General features: G+C 36.7%; 5 protein-coding genes and 1 long non-coding RNA gene across 9 annotated transcripts; 5 read left to right on the plus strand and 1 right to left on the minus strand.

Moving 5' to 3' along the window:
• The first annotated feature begins 1237 nt into the window (after positions 1–1237).
• LOC133693551 (1,4-alpha-glucan-branching enzyme 1, chloroplastic/amyloplastic-like) lies at positions 1238–7556 on the plus strand. 2 transcript variants are annotated; one of them, XM_062114783.1, is made up of 14 exons: positions 1241–1503; positions 1754–1876; positions 2197–2404; positions 2769–2838; positions 2927–3196; positions 3416–4322; positions 4483–4599; positions 4884–4946; positions 5319–5426; positions 5838–5939; positions 6118–6185; positions 6361–6442; positions 6741–6857; positions 7097–7556. In XM_062114783.1, exons 1-14 carry the CDS (start codon positions 1432–1434, stop codon positions 7328–7330), a joined length of 2541 nt encoding a protein of 846 aa, XP_061970767.1. In that variant the 5' UTR covers positions 1241–1431; the 3' UTR covers positions 7331–7556. The 2 variants fall into 2 exon arrangements, with proteins under 2 accessions (XP_061970768.1, XP_061970767.1); XM_062114784.1 differs by lacking the exon at positions 1754–1876 and having other exon boundaries at positions 1238–1503.
• Positions 7557–8097: 541 nt separating this feature from the next.
• On the plus strand, positions 8098–10686 carry LOC133693215 (dolichol-phosphate mannosyltransferase subunit 1-like). The gene is made up of 8 exons (XM_062114389.1): positions 8098–8381; positions 8509–8608; positions 8719–8752; positions 8830–8906; positions 9246–9271; positions 9374–9538; positions 9622–9736; positions 10329–10686. Exons 1-8 carry the CDS (start codon positions 8287–8289, stop codon positions 10431–10433), a joined length of 717 nt encoding a protein of 238 aa, XP_061970373.1. The 5' UTR covers positions 8098–8286; the 3' UTR covers positions 10434–10686.
• A 332-nt stretch (positions 10687–11018) lies between these two features.
• Positions 11019–12279, minus strand: LOC133693214 (uncharacterized). Its single transcript, XM_062114388.1, has 3 exons — positions 12128–12279; positions 11904–12038; positions 11019–11819 (listed from the first exon to the last, which is right to left on the minus strand). The coding sequence occupies exons 1-3, from the start codon at positions 12246–12248 to the stop codon at positions 11302–11304; spliced, it is 774 nt and encodes a 257-aa protein (XP_061970372.1). The 5' UTR covers positions 12249–12279; the 3' UTR covers positions 11019–11301.
• Positions 12145–13650, plus strand: LOC133693216 (uncharacterized). Its single transcript, XR_009842098.1, has 3 exons — positions 12145–12269; positions 12434–12559; positions 12670–13650. It is a non-coding gene; the product is annotated as an uncharacterized LOC133693216 (long non-coding RNA).
• A 1163-nt stretch (positions 13651–14813) lies between these two features.
• On the plus strand, positions 14814–17511 carry LOC133693635 (butanoate--CoA ligase AAE1-like). The gene is made up of 2 exons (XM_062114881.1): positions 14814–15158; positions 15953–17511. The coding sequence occupies exons 1-2, from the start codon at positions 14961–14963 to the stop codon at positions 17411–17413; spliced, it is 1659 nt and encodes a 552-aa protein (XP_061970865.1). The 5' UTR covers positions 14814–14960; the 3' UTR covers positions 17414–17511.
• Positions 17512–18851: 1340 nt separating this feature from the next.
• Positions 18852–21689, plus strand: LOC133694208 (probable flavin-containing monooxygenase 1). Of its 3 annotated transcripts, none has more exons than XM_062115672.1 (5): positions 18852–19058; positions 19148–19607; positions 19929–20166; positions 20551–21145; positions 21231–21689. In XM_062115672.1, exons 2-5 carry the CDS (start codon positions 19164–19166, stop codon positions 21586–21588), a joined length of 1635 nt encoding a protein of 544 aa, XP_061971656.1. In that variant the 5' UTR covers positions 18852–19058; positions 19148–19163; the 3' UTR covers positions 21589–21689. The 3 variants fall into 3 exon arrangements, with proteins under 3 accessions (XP_061971656.1, XP_061971655.1, XP_061971657.1); XM_062115673.1 differs by having other exon boundaries at positions 18857–19607; positions 20551–20717; positions 20796–21145; XM_062115671.1 differs by having other exon boundaries at positions 18853–19607.
• Positions 21690–22473: the final 784 nt, after the last annotated feature.

Here is a 22473-nt window from a genome sequence, read left to right on the forward strand (position 1 = left end):
CATGTTTTACTACTTCTTCAAAATACATGGGGTCAGTACGTAGATGCAAAGAATACCAAATTAATCATATCATCTTCTTTAGACAAGCCTTCACCGCTCTTGTAATCATTCATCTAGACTGGTCTTCTAATCCTTTCTTCATATCCTTCTTCACTGGAGCTAGACGAGCTCTCTTCATTCACATTATTTGAAGAATCAGTCCTCGCTTCTTTAATATCACTTTCTCCTTTACTGTCTTCTTCGTTGACACAATTTAAAACAATATCCTCTTCATTGTCATCCCACTCAATATCAGCTACAACTAACTTCTTATAACTCTTATCCTAGTCCCAACTCTTATTTTTCTTCTTCAAATCTTACATCTCAACTCACGACAATCGTCTTTGAGACTAAATCATAAAGCTAGTAGGTTTTGGACTTTGCATTAACCCCCAACAATATACAGCTAAAGCTTTTATCTTCTAACTTGATTCTTTTGGCAAACAAAATAATGTTATTTTAAATGAAAATCTTAAAAAAATAAATATTTTTTTAATATGAAAACTAAAAAAATATCTTTAAAGTTGATTAGATAATTTTTTAGGTGCCTTATGTAAATGTGTAAATGTGATGTAAACCGCGTTTAATGAAAAATTAACTTTTTTTTGTTTTAATTTAATTATTTTTATGTTTTTATACTGTTTTGATGTGTTGATGTAAAAAAAAAATTAAAAATTAAAAAATATTATTTTAATGTATTTTTAAATGAAAAATACTTTGAAAAACAACCGTTATCACACTTTCTAGCACATCCTCTCGTCAGAATTTAAACTATATTTTTTAAATTTAATTTTTTATTATTTTAATATAAAAAATATTATTTTAATATATTTTTAAATAAAAATATTTTAAAAAACAATACCCCACTCACTTTTAAACATATCCCGATTATGAATTGATTTGTGGAGTTATTCGATTTTAATCAATCCATCATCTAAAATGGTTAAAAAAACCAGGCACAAACAAGATTTTGAATTGATAGGTGACCGACATGATGTGATAACTGTACTTTATAAATTATGATATAATCGACTGCCGTCCGATCGAACTTCTTTTGTGGCAACTCCTGATTCGTGATATTTTTCACGGCGAGTGAGCTTTCACGTGGGAGTATATGCTTTGCTCTCTGTTGTTCGTTTCTTTGTTAAAAAGCAAATTCAAAATCCAAATCATGGGATAAGGGGGTACACCATAGTTTATAATCAGCGTGGGTCCACCTAATCAACGGTTGGAAATCTTCCTAATCTGGGTCACCATGCATACGTGTCGGTGGAGATGCTATGATTACAATCGTTTGTTTTTCTCACTGAATTTAAAGCTCCTCTCTCTTTGTTTCCTTTGCTTGGAGGGAGAAAGAAGAAATGAAGCAGAGAAACTGAGTTTGGAGCAAAGATGTTAGGTTCTTCTTCAGGTCTATTGCCAGCACCTCCTTTGTTGCCTTCTGTGGCTAAGAATTCCAAATGGGTATGCGTTTCTTTTTGTATTCTGAGGTTTTTTTAGCATTTTTTACTTGTTTTTGTACGTGCGAGTGACTGGACTGCTGCTTGTTGGAATCTTTTATGGTGTCTTGATTGGTTTTTTTCTGGGTTTTTTGGAAATTGAACAGTATTTGATTTGAAAAATCATCCCTTTTTGTTATGTTTTCAAGCTGTGTAAAGATGGTGTTTTTTCTAGTGATTTATGCATAGTAATATATTTCCTGTTTCTTTGACAGGCTATAAGGTATAAAAGATGCACTGCAAAAGAGAAGCCAGTTAGACTGCCTTCTGGGGGGTCTAAGAAATTGCTTTGTCACAGCAGATTTTGTTTTCCATTAAGAATCTCAAATAATGATAGGGTATGTTTGGAAATTTGAGCATTGACATTGAATTGAATGCCTGTAAGCTTCTAATGTTTTCGTATGAGCTGGTTTCTGATAGGAACAAATCTATATAATTTTTGAAAATGTTCAGAAACGAAACAATTTTTTTGGAGAATTGGTGGCTCTTTCTCTTAATGAAAGAGTAGATAATATGGTACAAAAATCTTTCTTAGGCTGTAAAACAGGAGAATTTAGTTCGGCCACCACTTGTTTCCAAGATGGTTTCCTTTTAACTCTAATTTATGAGTGCAATATTCTTAAATGTCTTGACATAATGCATTTTTTTTCATTGAAAGGTTCGCCATGGTTTTGCTATATCAGCGGTTTTGACAGATGACCCAACCATGACAACCGTTGGGGATGGCATGGAAAATATCGGTCTTGTAAGCATTGATCCTGGGTTGGAATCATTTAAAGATCACTTCAGATATAGAATGAAAAGATATGTAGATCAGAAAAAGCTCATTGAAAGATACGAAGGAGGTCTTGAGGAATTTGCACTTGGTAATTTTCAGTATCATTCCTTCTGATTTCATTTTCAACATATACATAAACCTCTCTGAACTGTTGGACAATGTGTATTTGCACATCGTGCATGTGAGGTGCAGAACATTTAACTGATACCTGAAGTTTTCCTTTTAAATGTGACAATTTTGTGATCATTTTCATTAAATAACTTTTGCACGTGATTTTTACTTAGAAGTCAAGATCAAAATGTTGAATGGAAATTTGATAAACCTATTAATCTGTTGGTTGGATCCTAGATTTATGTTCTTTTGTCTTTCTATGTTTAGCAGATTTGTTATCTTTTTCCATTTGATTACTGGTCTCTTTATCAGTGCTGAACTCTTCTGATTGCATCATGTAGGATATCAGAAATTTGGATTTAATAGAGATGAAGGAGGCATTGTCTACCGTGAGTGGGCCCCTGCAGCTCAGTGAGTGTTTTTGTTCTTTTGTGAATTTGAACTACAACTTTGTTAGTCATTGTTTGTGTAATTGGAAGCTATCTTTTGCATGGTGCAGGGAAGCACAGATTATCGGGGACTTCAATGGATGGGATGGCTCCAACCACAGGATGGAAAAGAATGAATTTGGTGTTTGGAGTATTAAAATACCTGATTCTGGTGGAAATCCAGCAATTCCTCACAATTCAAGGGTCAAGTTCCGATTCATGCAAGGTAATGGAGTTTGGGTTGATCGAATACCTGCTTGGATTAAATATGCCACTGTGGACCCTGCAAGTTTTGGAGCACCATATGATGGTGTGTACTGGGACCCACCAACTTCAGAAAGGTACCAATTACTCAGTGTTTGGCATACCCTATTATAGTTGTATGCTTAATCTATTAGATGCTTTAATCCAAATTATGGTCTGTTAGATTTTCCAAGAATCATACAATTGTAGATCACCTTGATACCATCATTGAGGTCTAGACTTGTCAGAACAAGGAATCCTCTTGGTTACTCTCTTGAATTTTCCTTCATTGAGCTATTTCTTCTATGAACATGCAGGTATGAATTTAAGTTCCCGCAGCCTCCCAAACCCAATGCCCCACGCATATATGAGGCTCATGTTGGAATGAGTAGCTCAGAACCCCGTGTTAATTCCTACAGAGAATTTGCTGATAATGTTTTGCCTCGTATACGAGCAAATAACTACAACACAGTACAACTAATGGCAGTAATTGAGCATTCCTATTATGCATCATTTGGTTACCATGTTACAAACTTTTTTGCTGTTAGCAGCAGATCTGGAAATCCTGAAGACCTCAAGTATTTAATTGATAAAGCCCATAGCTTGGGTCTACGTGTCCTGATGGATGTTGTCCACAGTCATGCAAGTAACAATGTCACTGATGGTCTCAATGGTTTTGACATTGGCCAAGGTGCTCAAGAGTCCTATTTTCACACTGGAGATCGAGGCTACCATAATTTATGGGACAGTAGACTCTTTAATTATGCTAATTGGGAAGTTCTTCGCTTCCTGTTATCCAACTTGAGATGGTGGCTTGAGGAGTTCAAATTTGATGGGTTTCGATTTGATGGAGTAACTTCCATGTTGTACCATCACCATGGAATCAACATGGCATTCACGGGAGATTATAATGAGTACTTCAGTGAGGCAACGGATGTTGATGCTGTTGTTTACTTAATGCTGGCTAATTATCTGATACATAATATCTTGCCAGATGCAACAGTGATTGCTGAAGATGTTTCTGGTATGCCTGGACTTGGTTGTCCAGTCTCTGAGGGGGGAGTTGGATTTGACTACCGCCTGGCAATGGCCATCCCTGACAAATGGATTGATTACTTGAAAAACAAGAGTGATCTAGAGTGGTCAATGAATGAAATCTCCCGGAGCTTAACTAATAGGAGATATACTGAGAAATGTGTTGCTTATGCCGAGAGCCATGACCAGGTATGATGTCTTGAACTTTCCAGTTTGTCTTCTTCTGTAATTAGACTTATTGTAGTCAGATACTTTAAGTTATATTTGTTACCCTGCATGATATCTTTCTCATTCTTGTCCACTTTTACCTTCATGTCCTTCTCAAGAAAATGGTGTCTTCATTCTGCAGTCCATTGTAGGTGACAAGACTATTGCCTTCATCCTGATGGATAAAGAAATGTATTCTGGCATGTCTTGTTTGACAGAGGCTCCACCTGCTGTTGATCGAGGGATTGCTCTTCATAAGGTATGATAATATGTCAGATCACTCTCCTCAGTTCATGCTCCAACAGTAACTTCTCTTTCTTTCTCTAAATGTGCTTTTGTCTGCCCATCCCTGTGACCTTAAACTCATTTAGGCTCAGCTCTTTGATTATCCAAGTCAAAAACATTATATGGCTATGCTTGAGACGCTGTTTCTTGTTTTTGGCCCAGAAAACCACTGGTATAAAAATTTGTAAATTGGATCCAGCTCAATGATTAATATTATTATGTTTTCTTTGTTCTCATTATTGTAATTATATTTTGCAGATGATACATTTTATAACTATGGCACTAGGTGGCGAGGGATATCTTAATTTTATGGGAAATGAAGTAAGCACACAAGCTCATTCTGTATTCCTGGGGCTACTGAATTGCCAGACCTAGATATCTTCTTGTATAATAAACACGGATCATGTTATTAACATTTTAAATTCTTCAACAAACAGAGTCTTTTAGATTATGTAAGGTTGAGCTGTATGTTCCTTTGACATTGCTTTAAAGTGAATGTGATTAAAGGCTTTACCAACAAGAGCGCGTGCCCCAAATAAGATATACTAATTTGCTAACATTTTAAATTCCTATATCTTTTCTTCTCTTATCTAACAATGGATTGGAGAAACTCTTTCCTTCTCTTTTGCTTAAAAATCAGGTATTCTATTTGTGTCTAATCCTTGTGTTAATTGCTACCAATGCTTCTTATAGTTTGGGCATCCTGAGTGGATTGACTTCCCCAGAGAAGGCAATGGATGGAGTTACGAAATGTGTAGACGCCAATGGAATCTTGCGGACATGGAACACTTAAGATACAAGGTTTGAGATCTCATTTTCATCAATTTTACTACCTCTTTATTAAGGTGTCCCGAGTCTTCTAATTATGGCTTTCCAGATATCAAAAACAAAATGTTGACCTTGATACTTGAAATGTCTAAATACCTCTGGAACTTAATTTTTTTATTTATTTTTAAGTGTAAAAGTAATTCATAGACTGAGGAACATCCATATCTTTCTTGGACAAAAGCCACTACCGACAAACTTTTTCAAGAAGCATACGAGGTTACTAGATAACTGCATGAGATAAGAGAGGAGAAATGTGATAAGCTGGATGCACATAGCATGTCTCAGCTGATCTTATTATTGTCTGTCTCATTGGTTGTATGTAATCTTTTACTGTTTTCAATGTGTATTTACATCATTTTCTTTTGTGCCCCCACACTGGTTCAGTTCATGAATGCATTTGACAGAGCTATGAATTTGCTTGATGAAAAATATTCATTCCTAGCATCTACGAAGCAGATTGTGAGCAGTACAAATGAAGAAGATAAGGTACAGCTATCCTGTCTAATAGATCTGTTTTGTGTCTTATTTAAGAGGTGCATTAACCAAGTTGAATCAGGGAGATAAGAGTTCAAAGGTGTTGCAAGGATGGTTTTTTCCAAGTCTTTTATATATAACCTGTTTCATCATTTCATTCATGAAATTGATTACCTGTTACACATTACAGGTTATTGTCTTTGAGCGTGGAGATCTGGTTTTTGTGTTCAATTTTCATCCGGAGAAAACATATGATGGGTACGTGTTTCAATTAGCAGAAGAGTTGTTTTCACATGTGTAGACTGTGGGTGTAGTTCCGTACAGAATGATTGGCAGCAGACTGCATGTAATGCGAAGTTGAAAACAGTTCCAAGATTCTGATGGTAAATTATTCAGATGTTTTAACTCTCTGAGTTGTACTCTGTATGTACAGGTATAAGGTTGGGTGTGACTTGCCCGGGAAGTATAGAGTTGCACTGGACAGTGATGCCTTGGAATTTGGTGGACATGGAAGAGTAAGAAAACACGTGCATGATTATTTAGAATTGACAACCAAATGGGAAAAGTAGAAGTGAATACTCAAAACATCATTTTTCACTCTATCTTTAAAACATTGACTTATGGTTACACGACTGATCTTTGTATCCTGTTAGTAGTGGGAAAGACCATCCTTTTTTGAAGGGTGTAGACGAGGAAAAAATTGTAAAGATAGGGAAATTGGGTCTTTGTAGGAACTAGGAACGGACTTAACACGGTATCCTCTTCATTAGTTGATTTGATATCTTCGTGATGTTCTGTTAATTAATCTGTCAGGTGGGCCATGATGCAGACCATTTCACATCTCCTGAAGGGATACCAGGAGTACCTGAAACAAATTTCAACAATCGTCCCAACTCCTTCAAAGTACTCTCGCCAGCCCGCACATGTGTGGTGAGTTCTATTTCATTCTACTTTAGATTTACATATATGAGGTTATTATGTCTATCTGTGTTCCTTACTAGTCTCATCTGGAAAAGGGTACAAACTTGAGCAACTATAGTCATACAAGTGATCTACTTGAGCTTGACTCGAGTTGTTCTTGAACAAGTTGATACATTCTTCAGGGTTTTTGTGCTTAAAGATGAAATCTAAGAGCAGTTTTTTCTTGTTTAAACCACCCTCCTCTAAAGGTTTACTATAGAGTCGAAGAAAGTGAAGAGAGCCATGATGATGATGATGAGATGGGCTTGAATGAGATATTAGCTGCTGATGTTATACCAGAGCAAGAGGATGTTGAAGAAGCTGCCAGTCAGGCTAAGGTCGGAAAACCACACTTGGTGGATGGTGATGGTGATGGTAGTGGACTTAGCAAGACAGTAGACTTTGAAGTTGAAGATATGGGGGATGATGCATCGGATGATTAAGAATCTTCATCCAACATCGGATTACACCTCTTAATTTTCACCATAAGAATAACTAGGTTTATATGAGGCTTCCTCGATCATTCTGAAGAGATTTGTATGGCTCTTGTACAGTTGTACAAGTATGCTGCTGTAAATAAATAAGATTGCTCTTAACTACACTGGAGGCAATAAACCTGTGAAATATTCACATGTGTGTGTGTATACATCAAATAAATCATTGTAGTAATATCCCGAGTAAAATCGCATGATGTGATTGCTACAAGCACTCGTGCAATTGTTGCTTGTTATCACACCTCTAGTTAAAATCCGTAAAAAATTAACATATTTACTTTAAATCGTCTGACTCGGTTAAGGTCTTAAATCATAAATCATTGAATTAACCTGGTTAAGATCTTAAGTCATTGAATTATAAGTCATTGAATTATCATATTTACTCTAATAGTCCAGTGTTGTTTTAGATAAAAGAATTTTTTTTTAAAAAAAATGAAAACAATTTTGTTTTAGACAATTTTATTTTAAAAAAATTGATTAAATTTCACTTATGTTTCACTTGATCCATGTCACGTCACAAAATAACCTACGTCAAGTCATTTGGGTTGGGTTTAATTAAATCAATATTTAAATTAAAATAAAATAAAAACTTGGCATGACTTTGCCAAATAACTGAATAAGTTAATAGGTTATTAGGCTAATCTAGTATAATAATTATGTTTCTGAATTCCTGACAACCTTCTTTGATGGGTCTAGCCCACCGAAGATCGACCCACGACTATGCTCAAAAGTGCCTCTACTTCAGCCCAGCTTGAAGCAACCAGACCACGAACCCAGAGCTTTCCTCCGTCCCTCGATCATCACAAAGTTCACAACCTTGGACTCTTACCGGAAGACTCTTTCCCTCGTACTTTAATATTTCCTTCAAAATTTCTGAAAAATTAGGGTTCACGATCGAAACAAAAATGGAGAAGAACAACAGATACAGTATAATAGTCCCAACGTACAACGAGCGTCTCAACATTGCACTCATCGTTTATCTCATCTTTAAACATCTCCAGTAATTCCACTACCCAATCTCTCTCTCTCTCTGATTCATTGCTTTTATTCGCGAACTGTTTGCTTCGAATTTTAACCCTAGAAATGATTCAATTATTGTGTATATTGTGTTTTCATGATTGATTTAGGGATGTTGAGTTCGAAATTATCGTTGTGGATGATGGGAGTCCTGATGGTACTCAAGAAGTTGTAAAACAGTTACAGAAAGTATATGGCGAAGATCGCATTGTAAGTGTATCATAACAATAAAAAGTGTCCCTTTTAGACTTTTTCAATGCGGCATATTAATTCTCATTTTTGGGTTTAATTATCTCTCTTTGATTTTGATGATGATGCAGTTGTTAAGACCTAGAGCGAAGAAGCTTGGATTAGGTAAATAGCATTGTCTTTATGATTCATGATAGAAAGAAATGAAAATAATGGTTCTTGATGTCTGTTTATATTGTTAGGCACGGCTTACATTCATGGGTTGAAGCATGCGTCTGGGAATTTTGTTGTCATAATGGATGCTGATCTATCTCACCATGTAAGTATTACTTAACGGCTGTTACTTTTAGATGGGTGTTTACTATTTAATTCTGACTAGTAACTTTTGAGTAACTGAAGCTTCTTGGTGATAGTCTATGTTTACGGGCATCTCCTGTTAGATATTTTTTTTCAGGAACTTATGCATGTTTGTGTGTATCTTACTTGAAAACCCCCTCCCTCCGTAGAGGAATGGAATAAAAAAATTCAAACAAAAAAGATAATATTGGCCATACCAGCTTTAGCTGTTTGTTTAGATTTTTATGCATCATGGTTGGAATTGGAAGTGAGTATAGTAGCTTGTTCTGTTAACCTGATCCACGTGCTTTATATTTTGCAGCCAAAGTACTTGCCAAGCTTTATCAAGTAAGAAACCTTTTCCAACGTACACTTGTATGCTCTTGCATTAGACCTTGGGTGCTGATGTCCTAAAGTTTTCTGGCATTTCCTCCCTTGATATGCCATTAGGAAGCAGTTGGAAACTGGTGCGAGCATAGTTACTGGAACTCGGTATGTTAAAGGTGGAGGTGTACATGGGTGGAATCTGATGCGCAAGCTAACTAGTAGGGGAGCTAATGTTCTTGCTCAAACACTTCTGTGGCCTGGTGTATCTGATTTGACAGGATCTTTCAGGTATATGAATTTGTTTATGGTTTTCATTCATTCAGTGTGTGATACTTGGTGAATTTAGAACTGAGATTTCTTCATTGTTGAAGGCTTTATAAGAAATCAGTGCTTGAAGATATCATCAGTTCTGTGGTTAGCAAGGGATATGTCTTTCAAATGGAGATGATTGTTCGGGCGTCCAGAAAAGGCTACCATATTGAAGAGGTAGTGTTATATTTCACATTATTGTGGTTTATCATTAAAATCAACATACACTACCTGTAATCAACACGCGCACGCACATTTCAATTTATACAATATTGTGACTGCTCTCACCAGCTTGATTGTCTTGAGTTTCGAGATACACATTTCATGCGTGCATGGGAACACATCTTGATTTATGTTCTTGTCTTCTTGGTTGTGGCGTGAACAACTACATAGATCAGGAGATGCCGATGCTTACACTGTTCCATAAATGTTTCAATGCCCTGTTCATATAGCGTGTATATTCTCGTCATTATGCCTGTTGGACAATAGTATTTGTTGAACAGTAAAATTCCAATTGAATTCTGAATAGTTAGGACATGGCTAGATAAACTCTAGATATTGCTGAAAGTGGTAGGGTTAACAACCTCTTTTTATTGTATTGCATATTTGCTCTGTTAACTGTTTTCCCCCTTTATACTCATCATACATTGGTTCTATTTCATGTATCATTTTGCTGTTTGTTTTCTGTTTTGAAATTTTTAACTGCAGACTACTGAAATTGAGCAGTGATCCTCAGCCTTGGTTGATTTTGGTTATGAATTTGTCACAGGTTCCAATTACCTTCGTTGATAGAGTATTTGGGAGTTCGAAGCTAGGAGGTTCTGAAATTGTTGAATATTTGAAAGGCCTTGCATATCTTCTGGTTACAACATGAGAAGCAACGCTGTTTTTATCAACACGATCAGTTTTGTAACACCTTGCGCGTGCACACTTGCACACGATCCTTCTTAATTTTGCAAAGATTTGTTGGCTTGTTTCCTCATACAGAAATAGGTTTTGGATTCAAAGTAGAATTGTTATCACATTAGCTCTTGTTTTTTGGGAGTTGTTTGATTTAAATATACACACATATGCTAACTTTTTTGTCAATATTCAAGGGAAGAAATTGCCAGTATTTAACAGATTTATTGCAAGAATCTCCTTTTTTTCTTTTTCGATTTATGTATGTTCCTCCGTGGTTGCTAAAATCTCGACCAGCTACTGTATTTATTCCCAAAATCCATGTCATGGTCGTGGGTATTGAGGCTCATGCTACTGTGAATTGTGATAGGAAAAATGAATTGCAAAACAACCATGCACCTCAAGTTGTCACTATCTTATGGTACAACTTTCGGTAGATGCTTTACCCACTTTATTATTAGAGAATTTGCTTCTCCTACATCCACAAATTAATTAATCTTCTTCAAAATGGAAAAAAGTCTGTCTCTGTGATTCTCTTGGACCATTTTGAAAAGGAGAGTTGATGAAGTTTGTGATATTTGCATTATACCATTATTTGGTTAACAAGGACTGCAATTTCTAAACAAATTCATTCCCCCAACCAAGTTTCTGGAGAAAAATACTGCCAGCTGATAGTAATCCTATCATCTCATGCATCAGAATTATTTACCAGAAACAAACAAACATTTCCTTGAAACAATGATACTTCATAAATAAATGAAGATCCAGTTTCCCTTACAAAGAAAATCCCCAGAGAAAATTCAAAAATCAATAAAACCATCTTCAAAACCCAATTCTGACATTCAGATTTTCCTAACCTTGCGAGCAGCAACTTTCCTTTCACCTGCAAGCACAGATTTCTCAAAGCTGTAAACAGGCAAAGGAGGTTTCTTGTTCTCCTTATTCATGCTCCTCAACAGGTACCTTGGAGTCTCATTTCTCTCCACAAGGCAAGCATCAGATACAGATTTCCTTGCGCTCTCAAGCTTCCTTGTATACCTCCTTTTCGACGACTCAACAGTAACTCCAAGATTATAAGGAGTCTTCACATCATCTCCTGTGTCTCCTTTCTTTCTCTTCAGCCTGTCATTTCTCCTAGCAGAATACTCCTCATAAAACCTCCCCCTCTCAAACAAAGGACTAGAATTTGCACTCAAACTTTTACCGACCCCACCATTAGTTGACTCCCCATTTCCAAATTCCTCGCGAACCATCTTCGCTAGAGCACGCAATTCGCAGGATATTGAATGGTATTCGGGGCGGAGATCAGAATCTTCCGTGTCCAATTTTCGGTTTGGTTTCTGGGACTTAGTCAAAGAACCTGATACAACAAAAACGTTGGTTAAAAACCTTCTTTATCCAAGAAACAAAAACCATAAACAACAACAACGAATGATAAGCTCACCAGGAGGAGTTTGCAAAGTGGTGGATTCGGATCGAAGAACACGGCGAGGACGGATCCTGATGGGGGATTTAGCAAGTGGAGGCTTGCGATCGGCTCTCATCCTTGACATTTTGAGAAAGGTTTCTTCAAAGAAAACTGTGTATAAAGAAAGAGAGTTAAAGATGATGATGGTGTTCTTGTGATGACAGGAAATTAAAGACTGAAGAGAGATGGAGATGATTTGCCTTTTGATTTGAATTGTTTAAAGTAGAGGCTCCACTTTTTGTCTGATTCCTTCTCTCTGTGTTTGTAGGGTTCTGTGGACTCCGTGTTTGAATTCATATAGAGGAGCGGCTCAACGGTCATATTCTTGATCTGACGGTTAAGGTATGACAATGATTTCTTTCCTTAAAATGCTCGGATTTTACTTTTATTGCACCAGTTGCTGTCCCTGCATTGGATCATTATTTATTTTGATGTCACTCGTCAATTGGGTTTTGGGCCCACTATTTTGATATAATGAAATTGGGCTTCCTTATTTTATGGTCCAGACAGAGAGAAAAGGAAAAGGCTACGTCCTGGATCCATGGGCTTCCCATATGTTGGGGACACCATGCAGTTTCTTATTCCAAGCAAGTCACCAGGCATCCCAAATTTTATCAGGAGAGAATGAGAAAGTTAGCAGAAAAACAGTCCTCTTGTTTTTTTTACCCCCACGTTGACTAGTCTTAATTTCTACTCTGATGGTTGATTTTTGGCCTTCATTCTCTCTTTTTTGTGATTGCAGATATGGTTCCCTATTTCGAACCAGCCTGGTGGGTCGGCCAGTGATTGTATCATCAGATCCTGATTTCATCTATTTCCTTCTTCAACAAGAAGGAAAGTTGGTTGAGAGATGGTATATGGGTTCCTTTGCCAAGCTTCTTCTCATCAAGAAGCTGCATCAATCATTTCAAAACATGTCTCCATACACAAATAGCTCAGGAACTTAGTCTTGGCCTATTTTGGCCCTAGCCCCCCAAAGATAAGCTGCGGCCATAGTTAGAAACTGCTATAAGCCAAGCATTGCAGGATTGGTCGGATCGACCGACCATCGAAGTGAAAAGTGCCAGTTCAACTTTAAATCATTGGAGCTTAATGTATTATTACGTTTTGAATTACAAAGTTCTAATTCTAGATAGATGGAGTGAAGCATCATGGGCACGCGCTGTTTCGATGCCTCACTACAAGACTTGTAGTAATAAACATAAATTTAGCAGTACCATCTCTGTCTCACATCAACTTCTTGCAAGGACTCATGTCAATGACCTTGAATAGTCCTGGTAATGCAATTTCATAGATGTTTAAAAAGGTAATTATTTTAGAAAACGTTTGCTCATCTTACAGGCTTCATTCGAGTCACTTGCTGTTTATGATTATGTGCAGAACCAAGAGAGGGCAATAAAACTAATAACTGCCTTGCTAGAAGAGAGACTGCGTAATCCAGAGATTCGCAAAGGAGATTTTCTTGAAAAACTCCACGTGAAGGTATTGTAGCGGTATTCAAGAGCATTTGCAATTACGGCACCATGCATGCCTTCAAGTTTACACAAAAGACATCTAGAACATGGCTGGATGATGAAGAACCCAGACAATATGTATGGTAACATGACATCTAGATCATGACTATGGCCCAGTCACTGTCCTCTGGACTGGACTGTAAGGCCACCTCCTGAGCTCATTGGCTCCTGTAAAGATTTCCCAGCTGAATGAAATACTATCTGTTCAATTCGATGTTCAAAAACAAAAAAAAGCAGACAAGGTGTATGACCCCTCCATATCTTGTTCACTAATATTCTTTCTTCTACAAAACTGATTAAGAAATACAAAACTTGATACAATGTTCGTAGGCTCAGGTTGTAGGTTAATCCAAGCTTTAATTTCTTTCAAACAAAAAGAAAAAAAAATGAAATGATGACTACTTAGTGTAAGAAAGACTGTTTAAAGTAATAATCAACACGAACCCATTATACATCTAGTCCATCAAAACACGTGAGCAACACGTTACAAGTCATGTCTAGCATTAGATATTAGACCTGATTTCAGAGATCGAATGTATCTTGACTACTTCAGTCCAGCTCTGAAGATAGTAGAGACCAGCTACCTTGATCCCTTCCACTCATATTGTGACACGTCAAAAGCTACAATATGAATACGTATGCGATTACGTAGCCTACCCAATCTAATCACAATAGCAATTGCTACTTCGAAGCACACAATTTGGACACAACATGCAAGCAGACATACATGCCGATCGAGCGGTCCTACTCAAGAGAATGAGAAGCAAATAGACAGGCTAGGTTAATTAGAGAGATGGAGAAGCAAGAAAGAACTGGTGGTGGCCATCCTGCTCAAGGTCACTTGAACCCAATGATGCAACTCATTATCTAACGAAGAGCTTCCCTGACAGAAGTTCTGAAGGCTGATATTGGACACTCGAAAGATAAAACAATTGAATAGAACTCAACTTTTGAGTAAGAGCCCGTTAAACTTGATCCTCCACTAGCAAGTGAATTTCTTCTCTCTTTTTTTTTATTAATTATTTTTTTATGAATAAAAAAAATAATCCTTTCCACGCAATAGATGTGTTAAATAAATTAAATTAATGCACAAGAATGTGCAGTGGTGGTGCACGAAAATTTGACAAGAGATAGAAAAAAATAATAATGATACCTTATATTGTTAGTGAATGTTACTATCATGGTAGATTTTATGATTAACATTCAAGAAAATAAATTTTAAAAAATCTACAAATTATAATTTTTTAAAATAAAATTTTAGGAGATAATTTTTAATGAAACCCGTATAAAACTATATTATATGTTAATTAAGTAAATAAATTTAAAATTATAGCTATAACAAAATCTTCTTGTTTTTTTCCAGTGGCAACGTTGTTTGTGTCGAAGCAGCAGTAAAAGAAGTGCTAGTTAGTGCGTTGCCCGCCACGAGTTATAATTAAGGTGGAAAGGCTCGGTCTGATTCTGATAATAAAAGAAACACCAAAAACCAAGGGAGAAAGTGATAATTTTGGAGTAAGAAATGGAGGGCATGGTCAAGTGCTCAGCTAACTACGTCCCTTTGACTCCAATCAGCTTTCTTGAACGCTCAGCCATTGTTTACAGGGACAGAGTCTCTGTTGCCTATGGTGACATCAAGTACACGTGGAAGGAGACCCATGAGAGGTGCGTCAGACTCGCTTCTGCTCTTGCCCATCTCGGAATTTCCCCTGGTGATGTGGTAACTACTAGCTGCTCCTCTGTTTCTATCTTCTTTAATTTTTCTCTCGTTTTAAAGCGTTTTTGTTCTGATTTGCCGACAATTTTTGGATTTGTATCTCAAAATATTGGAAAATTTTTAATTTATTTCTTTTTGAAATGGAAATTCGAGGCATGAAATTGGCTTCTGGTTGAATTTTATGTTTAATTTAATCTGAATTAATTGTTAAACTTGATAGAATTTGTCTCTTTTGCCATTTGTGATTCACCATGATTTTTGTTTGGATGTATATATTTGGCCCAGAACTTGAATAAATCGCGGCTGCTTGTCAATGTCTACCACCTTACAGAATGCCAGAGATCATGATTGATAAGGGAAGAAAGGGATAATTTTTTTGTTTCAACATCTAATTCGGTGAATGCTAAATGAAGAATTTTAGACATGCATAGCTTACACTGCTCTTTAATGGACCACATAGGATTCCCTTTCTGGGTTCACTTTGATACAAGTTGCCATGATGTATCCAGGATTTGTTTCACCAGATGGTTGCTAGTGTTTGGTCTAAAACCCAATAGAACAATTCAACATTTGATACTTAAATTATGGGAATTTCAAGAGACTTGGGATATTGTCTTGAAATAAATATACCCTCTTCGATGGTAAAAAAGTGGTGCGTTTCTGCAAAAGAAATTACATTACTTGTTCTTGTATGTTTCTTCTTAATCTATTCAAGGTTATTAGTTTCTTTAATCTCTGCACATTAATGAAAATAATGTAAATATCTGCCAAACATTAATGTCTAGAAATCTGAGCAGGTTGCTGCATTGGCCCCAAATATTCCAGCAATGTATGAGCTACATTTCGGTGTTCCGATGTCTGGGGCAGTTTTGTGTACACTTAATGTGCGCCATGATTCTTCAATGTTGTCTGTCTTGCTGAAACACTCAGAGGCTAAACTTATTTTTGTAGACTACCAATGTCTCCCAATTGCTCAAGGAGCACTCGAGATTCTCTCAGAGAGAAAAACCAAGCTGCCACTTCTTGTCTTAATCCCAGAGTGTGGTCAGCCGGCTGCCATTTCCTCCCCTAGAATTTTGGAATATGAGAGTCTTTTGGAAAAGGGAAAATTGGACTTTGAAGTTAGACGGCCACGAGATGAATGGGATCCCATTTCGCTTAATTATACTTCAGGCACTACATCAAGTCCAAAAGGTGTTATTTATAGCCATAGAGGAGCTTATCTTAATTCTCTTGCTGCTGCTCTTCTAAATGACATGAGTGCAATGCCTGTATATCTATGGTGCGTCCCCATGTTTCATTGCAATGGTTGGTGTCTTACTTGGGCTGTGGCTGCACAGGGTGGTACGAATGTTTGCCAGAGATATGTCACTGCAAGAGACATATTTGAAAATATTGCTCAGCACAAGGTTACTCACATGAGTGGTGCACCAACAGTTCTGAACATGATAATAAATGCATCAGCTAGTGAAAAAAGGCCTCTTCCAGGAAAAGTGGCGGTCATGACAGGAGGTGCACCCCCACCATCTCATGTGCTATTCAAGATGGAAGAATTAGGATTTCATGTGACTCACTCATATGGTTTGACAGAAACCTATGGTCCTGGCACAGTTTGCACATGGAAACCTGAATGGGCTTCCCTAACTCCAGAAGCTCAAGCAAAGATCAAGTCCCGTCAAGGGGTGCAACATCTTGGGTTGGAGGAACTTGATATAAAAGATCCTGTTACCATGAAGAGTGTACCAGCAGATGCAAAAACCATGGGTGAGGTTATGTTTAGAGGCAATACTGTGATGAATGGATATTTGAAAAATTTGGAAGCAACAAAAGATGCATTCAGTGGTGGATGGTTTAGGAGTGGAGATTTAGGGGTGAAACATCCTGATGGTTATATAGAGCTAAAGGATCGATCAAAGGACATTATAATCTCCGGGGGCGAAAACATCAGCTCAATTGAGGTGGAGTCTGCACTTTTTAGTCACCCTGCAGTTCTGGAAGCAGCTATAGTAGGAAGACCTGATGATTACTGGGGAGAAACACCTTGTGCATTTGTGAAGTTGAAGGAAGGATGCAATGCCAACGCAGAAGAACTTATCAAATTTTGTAGAGATCACTTGCCCCACTACATGACACCTCGAACTGTTGTGTTTCAGGAATTGCCAAAGACTTCAACTGGGAAGGTGCAAAAATATGTCCTGAAGGAGAAGGCAAAGGCCATGGGAAGCATTTCAAAGGGAAACACTACTAGTAAACTGTAAATCAACATTGAATTGAAAGATAAAACCGATTCGTGTTCGTATATTTAAAAATATTGAATATGGTTGTCAATCTAAATAAAATTTCTCTGCTTCCAATACGAACAGTTAATGCAATATGTATTTTATTTTATTAATAACAGACCAGATGTGCAAGCACAGCAAGAACATGAAGGGAAAACTTTCCTCCCTGAGCATGATGCCTCGAGTGTAGTTTGGGCTTGTGGACCAATCCAGTGATAAGAGCTTGCTTGGAACAGGTAAATCGCTGAAGCCCATGATAGTACTGAGGTGCCATTGCTGGGACCATCAAAAAGAAAGAAGCAACGTGGACATGGAAGGCTGGCTTTGGTTGATAAGATGATAAATGGGTTTGCTTTACTGCTTTATCATGTGAGGTTTGGATGCAAAAGAAGATCGTGTGCCAGTGATGCGTGGAAGATGTTTTTATAAAAAGGTTTTACTTGGTTTTTAATGATTTTGTCATCATCTTATAAAATATCAAACGCTTCAACCATAATCTAAAAGCATTACAGATGAGGTCCGGATTTTTCCCCATGAGATTGTGGATGAAGGCTTATATAATAATTGGATAATCTTCGGTAATCTTATTAATTTTTCCTAGCCAAAATATTTGGTGTGTGAATCCCTAAAAAATATCTTATTTTATAATTTTAAGAAATTTTAAATACTTAAATAAGTATTGTTTGAGAAAATATACAGTTATATTTTAAAAAAGAATTCTAAGAATGAATATGCAACAAAAAGTTAAAAAAATTGGAACCCTTCTTAAAAAAATTTCATGATCACTTTTATAACCAAATGACTTGTCTCTTTTTGGAGGAAAATAATCAAAGTGTAATTAAAGTATCTTAACTTAAAGTAAATAAATTTTGACTCGTAAAATATTTTTAATTTATAGTCTAATAATGATGTTCAAGATTCTTAAAGTAAAAAAACCCATGAGCTCGACGTTTAACTGAAACTAGAAATATTAGGTTTGATTGTTTATCATATCTATGTATGTTTGAACTCAACACTTAATTAAGTTAGGCAATTTATCGGACTCATATATATATATATATATAGGAGACTAAATCAAAAAATAATAAGTCTGACAACTTGTTAAATTTATACATGCATGGTTTTAGTATTCAGCTAAACCCAAAAATATTTAATTATCTTTATATTTTTTATTATTTTTTAGAAAAATATTCGAGGTAAAAATAAAATAGGCGGATCTTTCACTTGTCAAACAAAGTAAAAAAAAAATCTCGTTAATATAACAATCCGAATATAGATGAATCTATGGTCGGAAATGTAAAAACCGGTATTGAATTTGAAATTATCGTAACTATTAAGAACCATGGAAAAAAGGTTGACAGATAGTTGTTTCCAGCAGCCTGTCTCGTGTCGCCTTTTCTCTTGTATTAAATCATCCACGAGGTTCTCTTTAATATCGTACATAAAAGGTTGCTGTTTCAAGGAGAAGAGGAAAAGGGAAAAGAAACTCCAAATTGCTGATCCATGATTACAAGAGTCGTGCTTTAATGATCAATTCAAGTTGAGTTAAATCAATAAATTTCAGGTGCTTAGCTCCTTCAATCAAGTCAAATTAAACAATTCACCAGAAAGGAAAAGAGGACAGGTGCTTACCACGTCATAGCATTTAGTTAGCAGTTTGCATGGGAAATGATGAATTTCAGGGTCCATTATAATAGTGATTCCTGCCTGCAGAAGTTGGGACCAAAAAATGGAGAAGAAGATTGCCATCATCGGTGCCGGAATCAGTGGCTTACTTGCATGCAAACACATACTGGAGAAGGGTTTTAGCCCTATTGTGTTTGAAGCAAGGAGTGGCATAGGTGGAGTCTGGTCTCAAACCATAGAGTCTACAAAGCTACAAATACCTAAAAAAATGTACCAGTTTTCAGATTTTGCTTGGCCACCTTCAGTTACAGAGACTTTCCCTGATGACGAACAAGTACTGGAGTACATTAAAGCCTATGCTGTTCACTTTAACATCCTTCCTAGGATCAGATTTAACTGCAAAGTGACTTGCATAGACTATGTAGTACCAGGTAATGAGGATTTCCCATCTTGGGATTTGTGGGGTGGCACTGGTTGGCCTTTTTCTCCTACTGGAAGATGGATTGTCACTGTACAGGATGCCAGGGAGCCCACTGCACCAGTTGAGGTAATCAAGATCTTTTTGCTTATTTCATTCTAAGCCACTGATTTACTGTTTATGATTTGCTCCCTTCAAGTGTTACTGTGTTATTTAGTACTCTTTATTTAGTTTCTTTTCATGTTTAATTAAGTCCAAGATTGGCATAATTTGGATCTGGATTATTCAGTTCAACAACTTAAGCACATCAGAGCACAAAGATGGAATCCAGAGTAAATCTTTACTGCAAATTTAGGGACAAGATTAAACCATTAGAGATCTTAAATTGGTGGAGAAAATTGTTGGGATGTCTGGACTAAGCAATCTTTTTGTATGATCTTCTTATTCCAGGTTTACCAACTGGATTTTGTGATCCTTTGCATTGGAAAGTACAGTGACCTGCCTAACATACCAGATTTTCCCTTGAACAGTGGGCCTGAAGTGTTTAACGGGAAGGTCTTACACTCTATGGATTATGCTGCAATGGCTAATGATTGTGCTGCTGAGTTGGTTACAAACAAACGGGTTACTATTATCGGCTTTCAGAAATCAGCAGTGGACATAGCAACAGAAGTTGCAGACAGAAATGGTAAGTGGCATTTCCTATCTCGGGAAACTTTTGATGGATTGAGACATGTTTTGAGACTTTTCCGTCTCTGCCGAAAATTTCTTATTATCAGTCAAGGTTTGTGAAGTCTTCAATTAATAGGTATGGCAATTGATGAGCATGGTATAATGTATATAGCAACGGATTGTCAAGTTGTACTATATTAGGCTGTTGGTTAGGTTTTTTGAAAAATGACAGCAAATAGATTACAAGGGAAATAAGTGATCTCTTTTCTTTCTTCTTCTTGATCATGACTGAATCGAAATCTTAACCCCTTTCTTCATTCAGATGCTGTCACTGACTCGGTTCAAGTGTTTCACATCATGAGATTCTTACTGAATTGTATATTTTGTTCTGATTTATTAGGTGTAGATCACCCATGCACACTGATATTCAGAACTGTCCATTGGATAGTTCCTGACTACTTTATCGCACTCACCTTCAAAAGCTTAAATCGCTTCACGGAGTTTATGGTTCACAAGCCTGATCAAGGATTTTTCATTTGGCTCTTAGTCATTTTGCTTTCACCTCTGGTAACCACTCATAGTGCCTCCTGTGATAGTTACATGCAGCCTGTCATCCAATTGACGCCCTATAATGTGTGGTTTCAGCTGTGGATATTTTCAAAATTAGTGGAGGCCTATCTCAAGAGGAAGCAACCATTGAAGAAATACAATATGGTCCCTGAACATGGCTTCCTCAAACAGATATCTTCATGCATGTTCACAGTGTTGCCGGCCAATTTTTATGACAAGGTCGAAGAAGGAAGCCTCGTCCTGAAGAAGTCGCGGAGTTTCAACTTCTGCAAAAATGGTTTGGTTATAGATAGCGAGGAGACCCCTATAGCAACAGATATTGTTATCTTTGCAACCGGATACAAAAGTGATGAAAAGCTCAAGAACATTTTCAAATCAAGCTACTTTCAGAAATGCATCACTGAGTCACTAGCTCCCTTCTACAGGTACTGGTGATCCACTTGCTCTTTTGGTGTTTGCAAAGTCCTCAATCCTACTGATTTATGACATTGATTTTTTTTAATCTTTCAGGGAATGCATACATCCCCAGATCCCACAACTGGCAATACTTGGATACGCGGATAGTCCTGCATTCTTGTATGCAACAGAGATGAAAAGCAAGTGGCTAGCCCATTTTCTTGCTGGAAAATTTAAGTTACCAACCATAGGAGAGATGGAAGCTGATATGAAAAAATGGGAAAAATGCATGAAGTATTATGCGAATGAGAGCTACAAAAGATCATGCATTAGCGTGTTGCTGCAAATCTATTGCAATGATCAGATCTGTAAGGACATGGGGTTTAATCCAAGAAGGAAAAAGTGGCTTCTAGCTGAGCTATTTGCTCCTTATTGTCCTGATGATTACAAATACCTATGTTGGCAGATGTAGATTATTGAAACATCAAAGTTAGTGTACTTTTGACAGACTGAAACAACAAAGAGGGTTTAAAACCTGAGAAATTATAAGAACTCTTCAATGTTTTCCCTGAATTCAATCCAAGTTTCCTTGTTAGCAAACAGCCAAGGTTACTCAAACTGAACTTATTATCCACCCCTTATGAAAACGAAACAATATTGTCAAATCCAATAATTGAAAAGCTTTCTTGTCCTTGTAATTTTGTTACTTAACAATCTAGAACGCTGCAATGGCATCTTTATGAATTCAAACAAGAGTATCAGATGCTTTTGTTCTCAACAGGTTATTAAAAATTAGAAACAGAGTTTTCGAGTGATCTAAGAATACATGTCAAAAGTTTAAGGCAGTGCTTATTCTGAGGTGAACCTCGTATTGTAAACTAATCAACCAGAATATTTGCTTACTTGATCTTTGGACAAGAAAGGCTGCATTTGTCATAAAACCTTGTAAAAGACCAAAAGCAAAAGCTTAATAGTTTGAAGGTGACAGTCTCAGAATATTAAATAGTAAAAAAGCTTTCAAGAGTCTTGGAGCAGTGGTGGTTCGGAAAGGATAGATTGTTAAACAACCATCTTAACTCAATAATTTAAATTGTTAGATAAGGTCACAGGATGTAATTTATATTGAAACTTGCACAGGCTTACAATATCACGTGCTTAATTTTTATCAAATAAATAAAGATGGTAAGATTCGAATTCGTGACCGCTTGGTCATCAAGGTTTTGATACCATGTTAAAAAACCATCTCAATCCAATAACTTAAACTGTTAAGTAAAGTTCCAAGATATAATTTATATTATTCACATTGTAATCCACGCTTCATTAATTAAAGAAAAATATGGTGTTGAGTTTTAAACAG

The sequence above is a fragment of the Populus nigra genome, chromosome 5 (genome assembly GCF_951802175.1).
Source record: "Populus nigra chromosome 5, ddPopNigr1.1, whole genome shotgun sequence".
Classification (NCBI taxonomy): domain Eukaryota; kingdom Viridiplantae; phylum Streptophyta; class Magnoliopsida; order Malpighiales; family Salicaceae; genus Populus; species Populus nigra.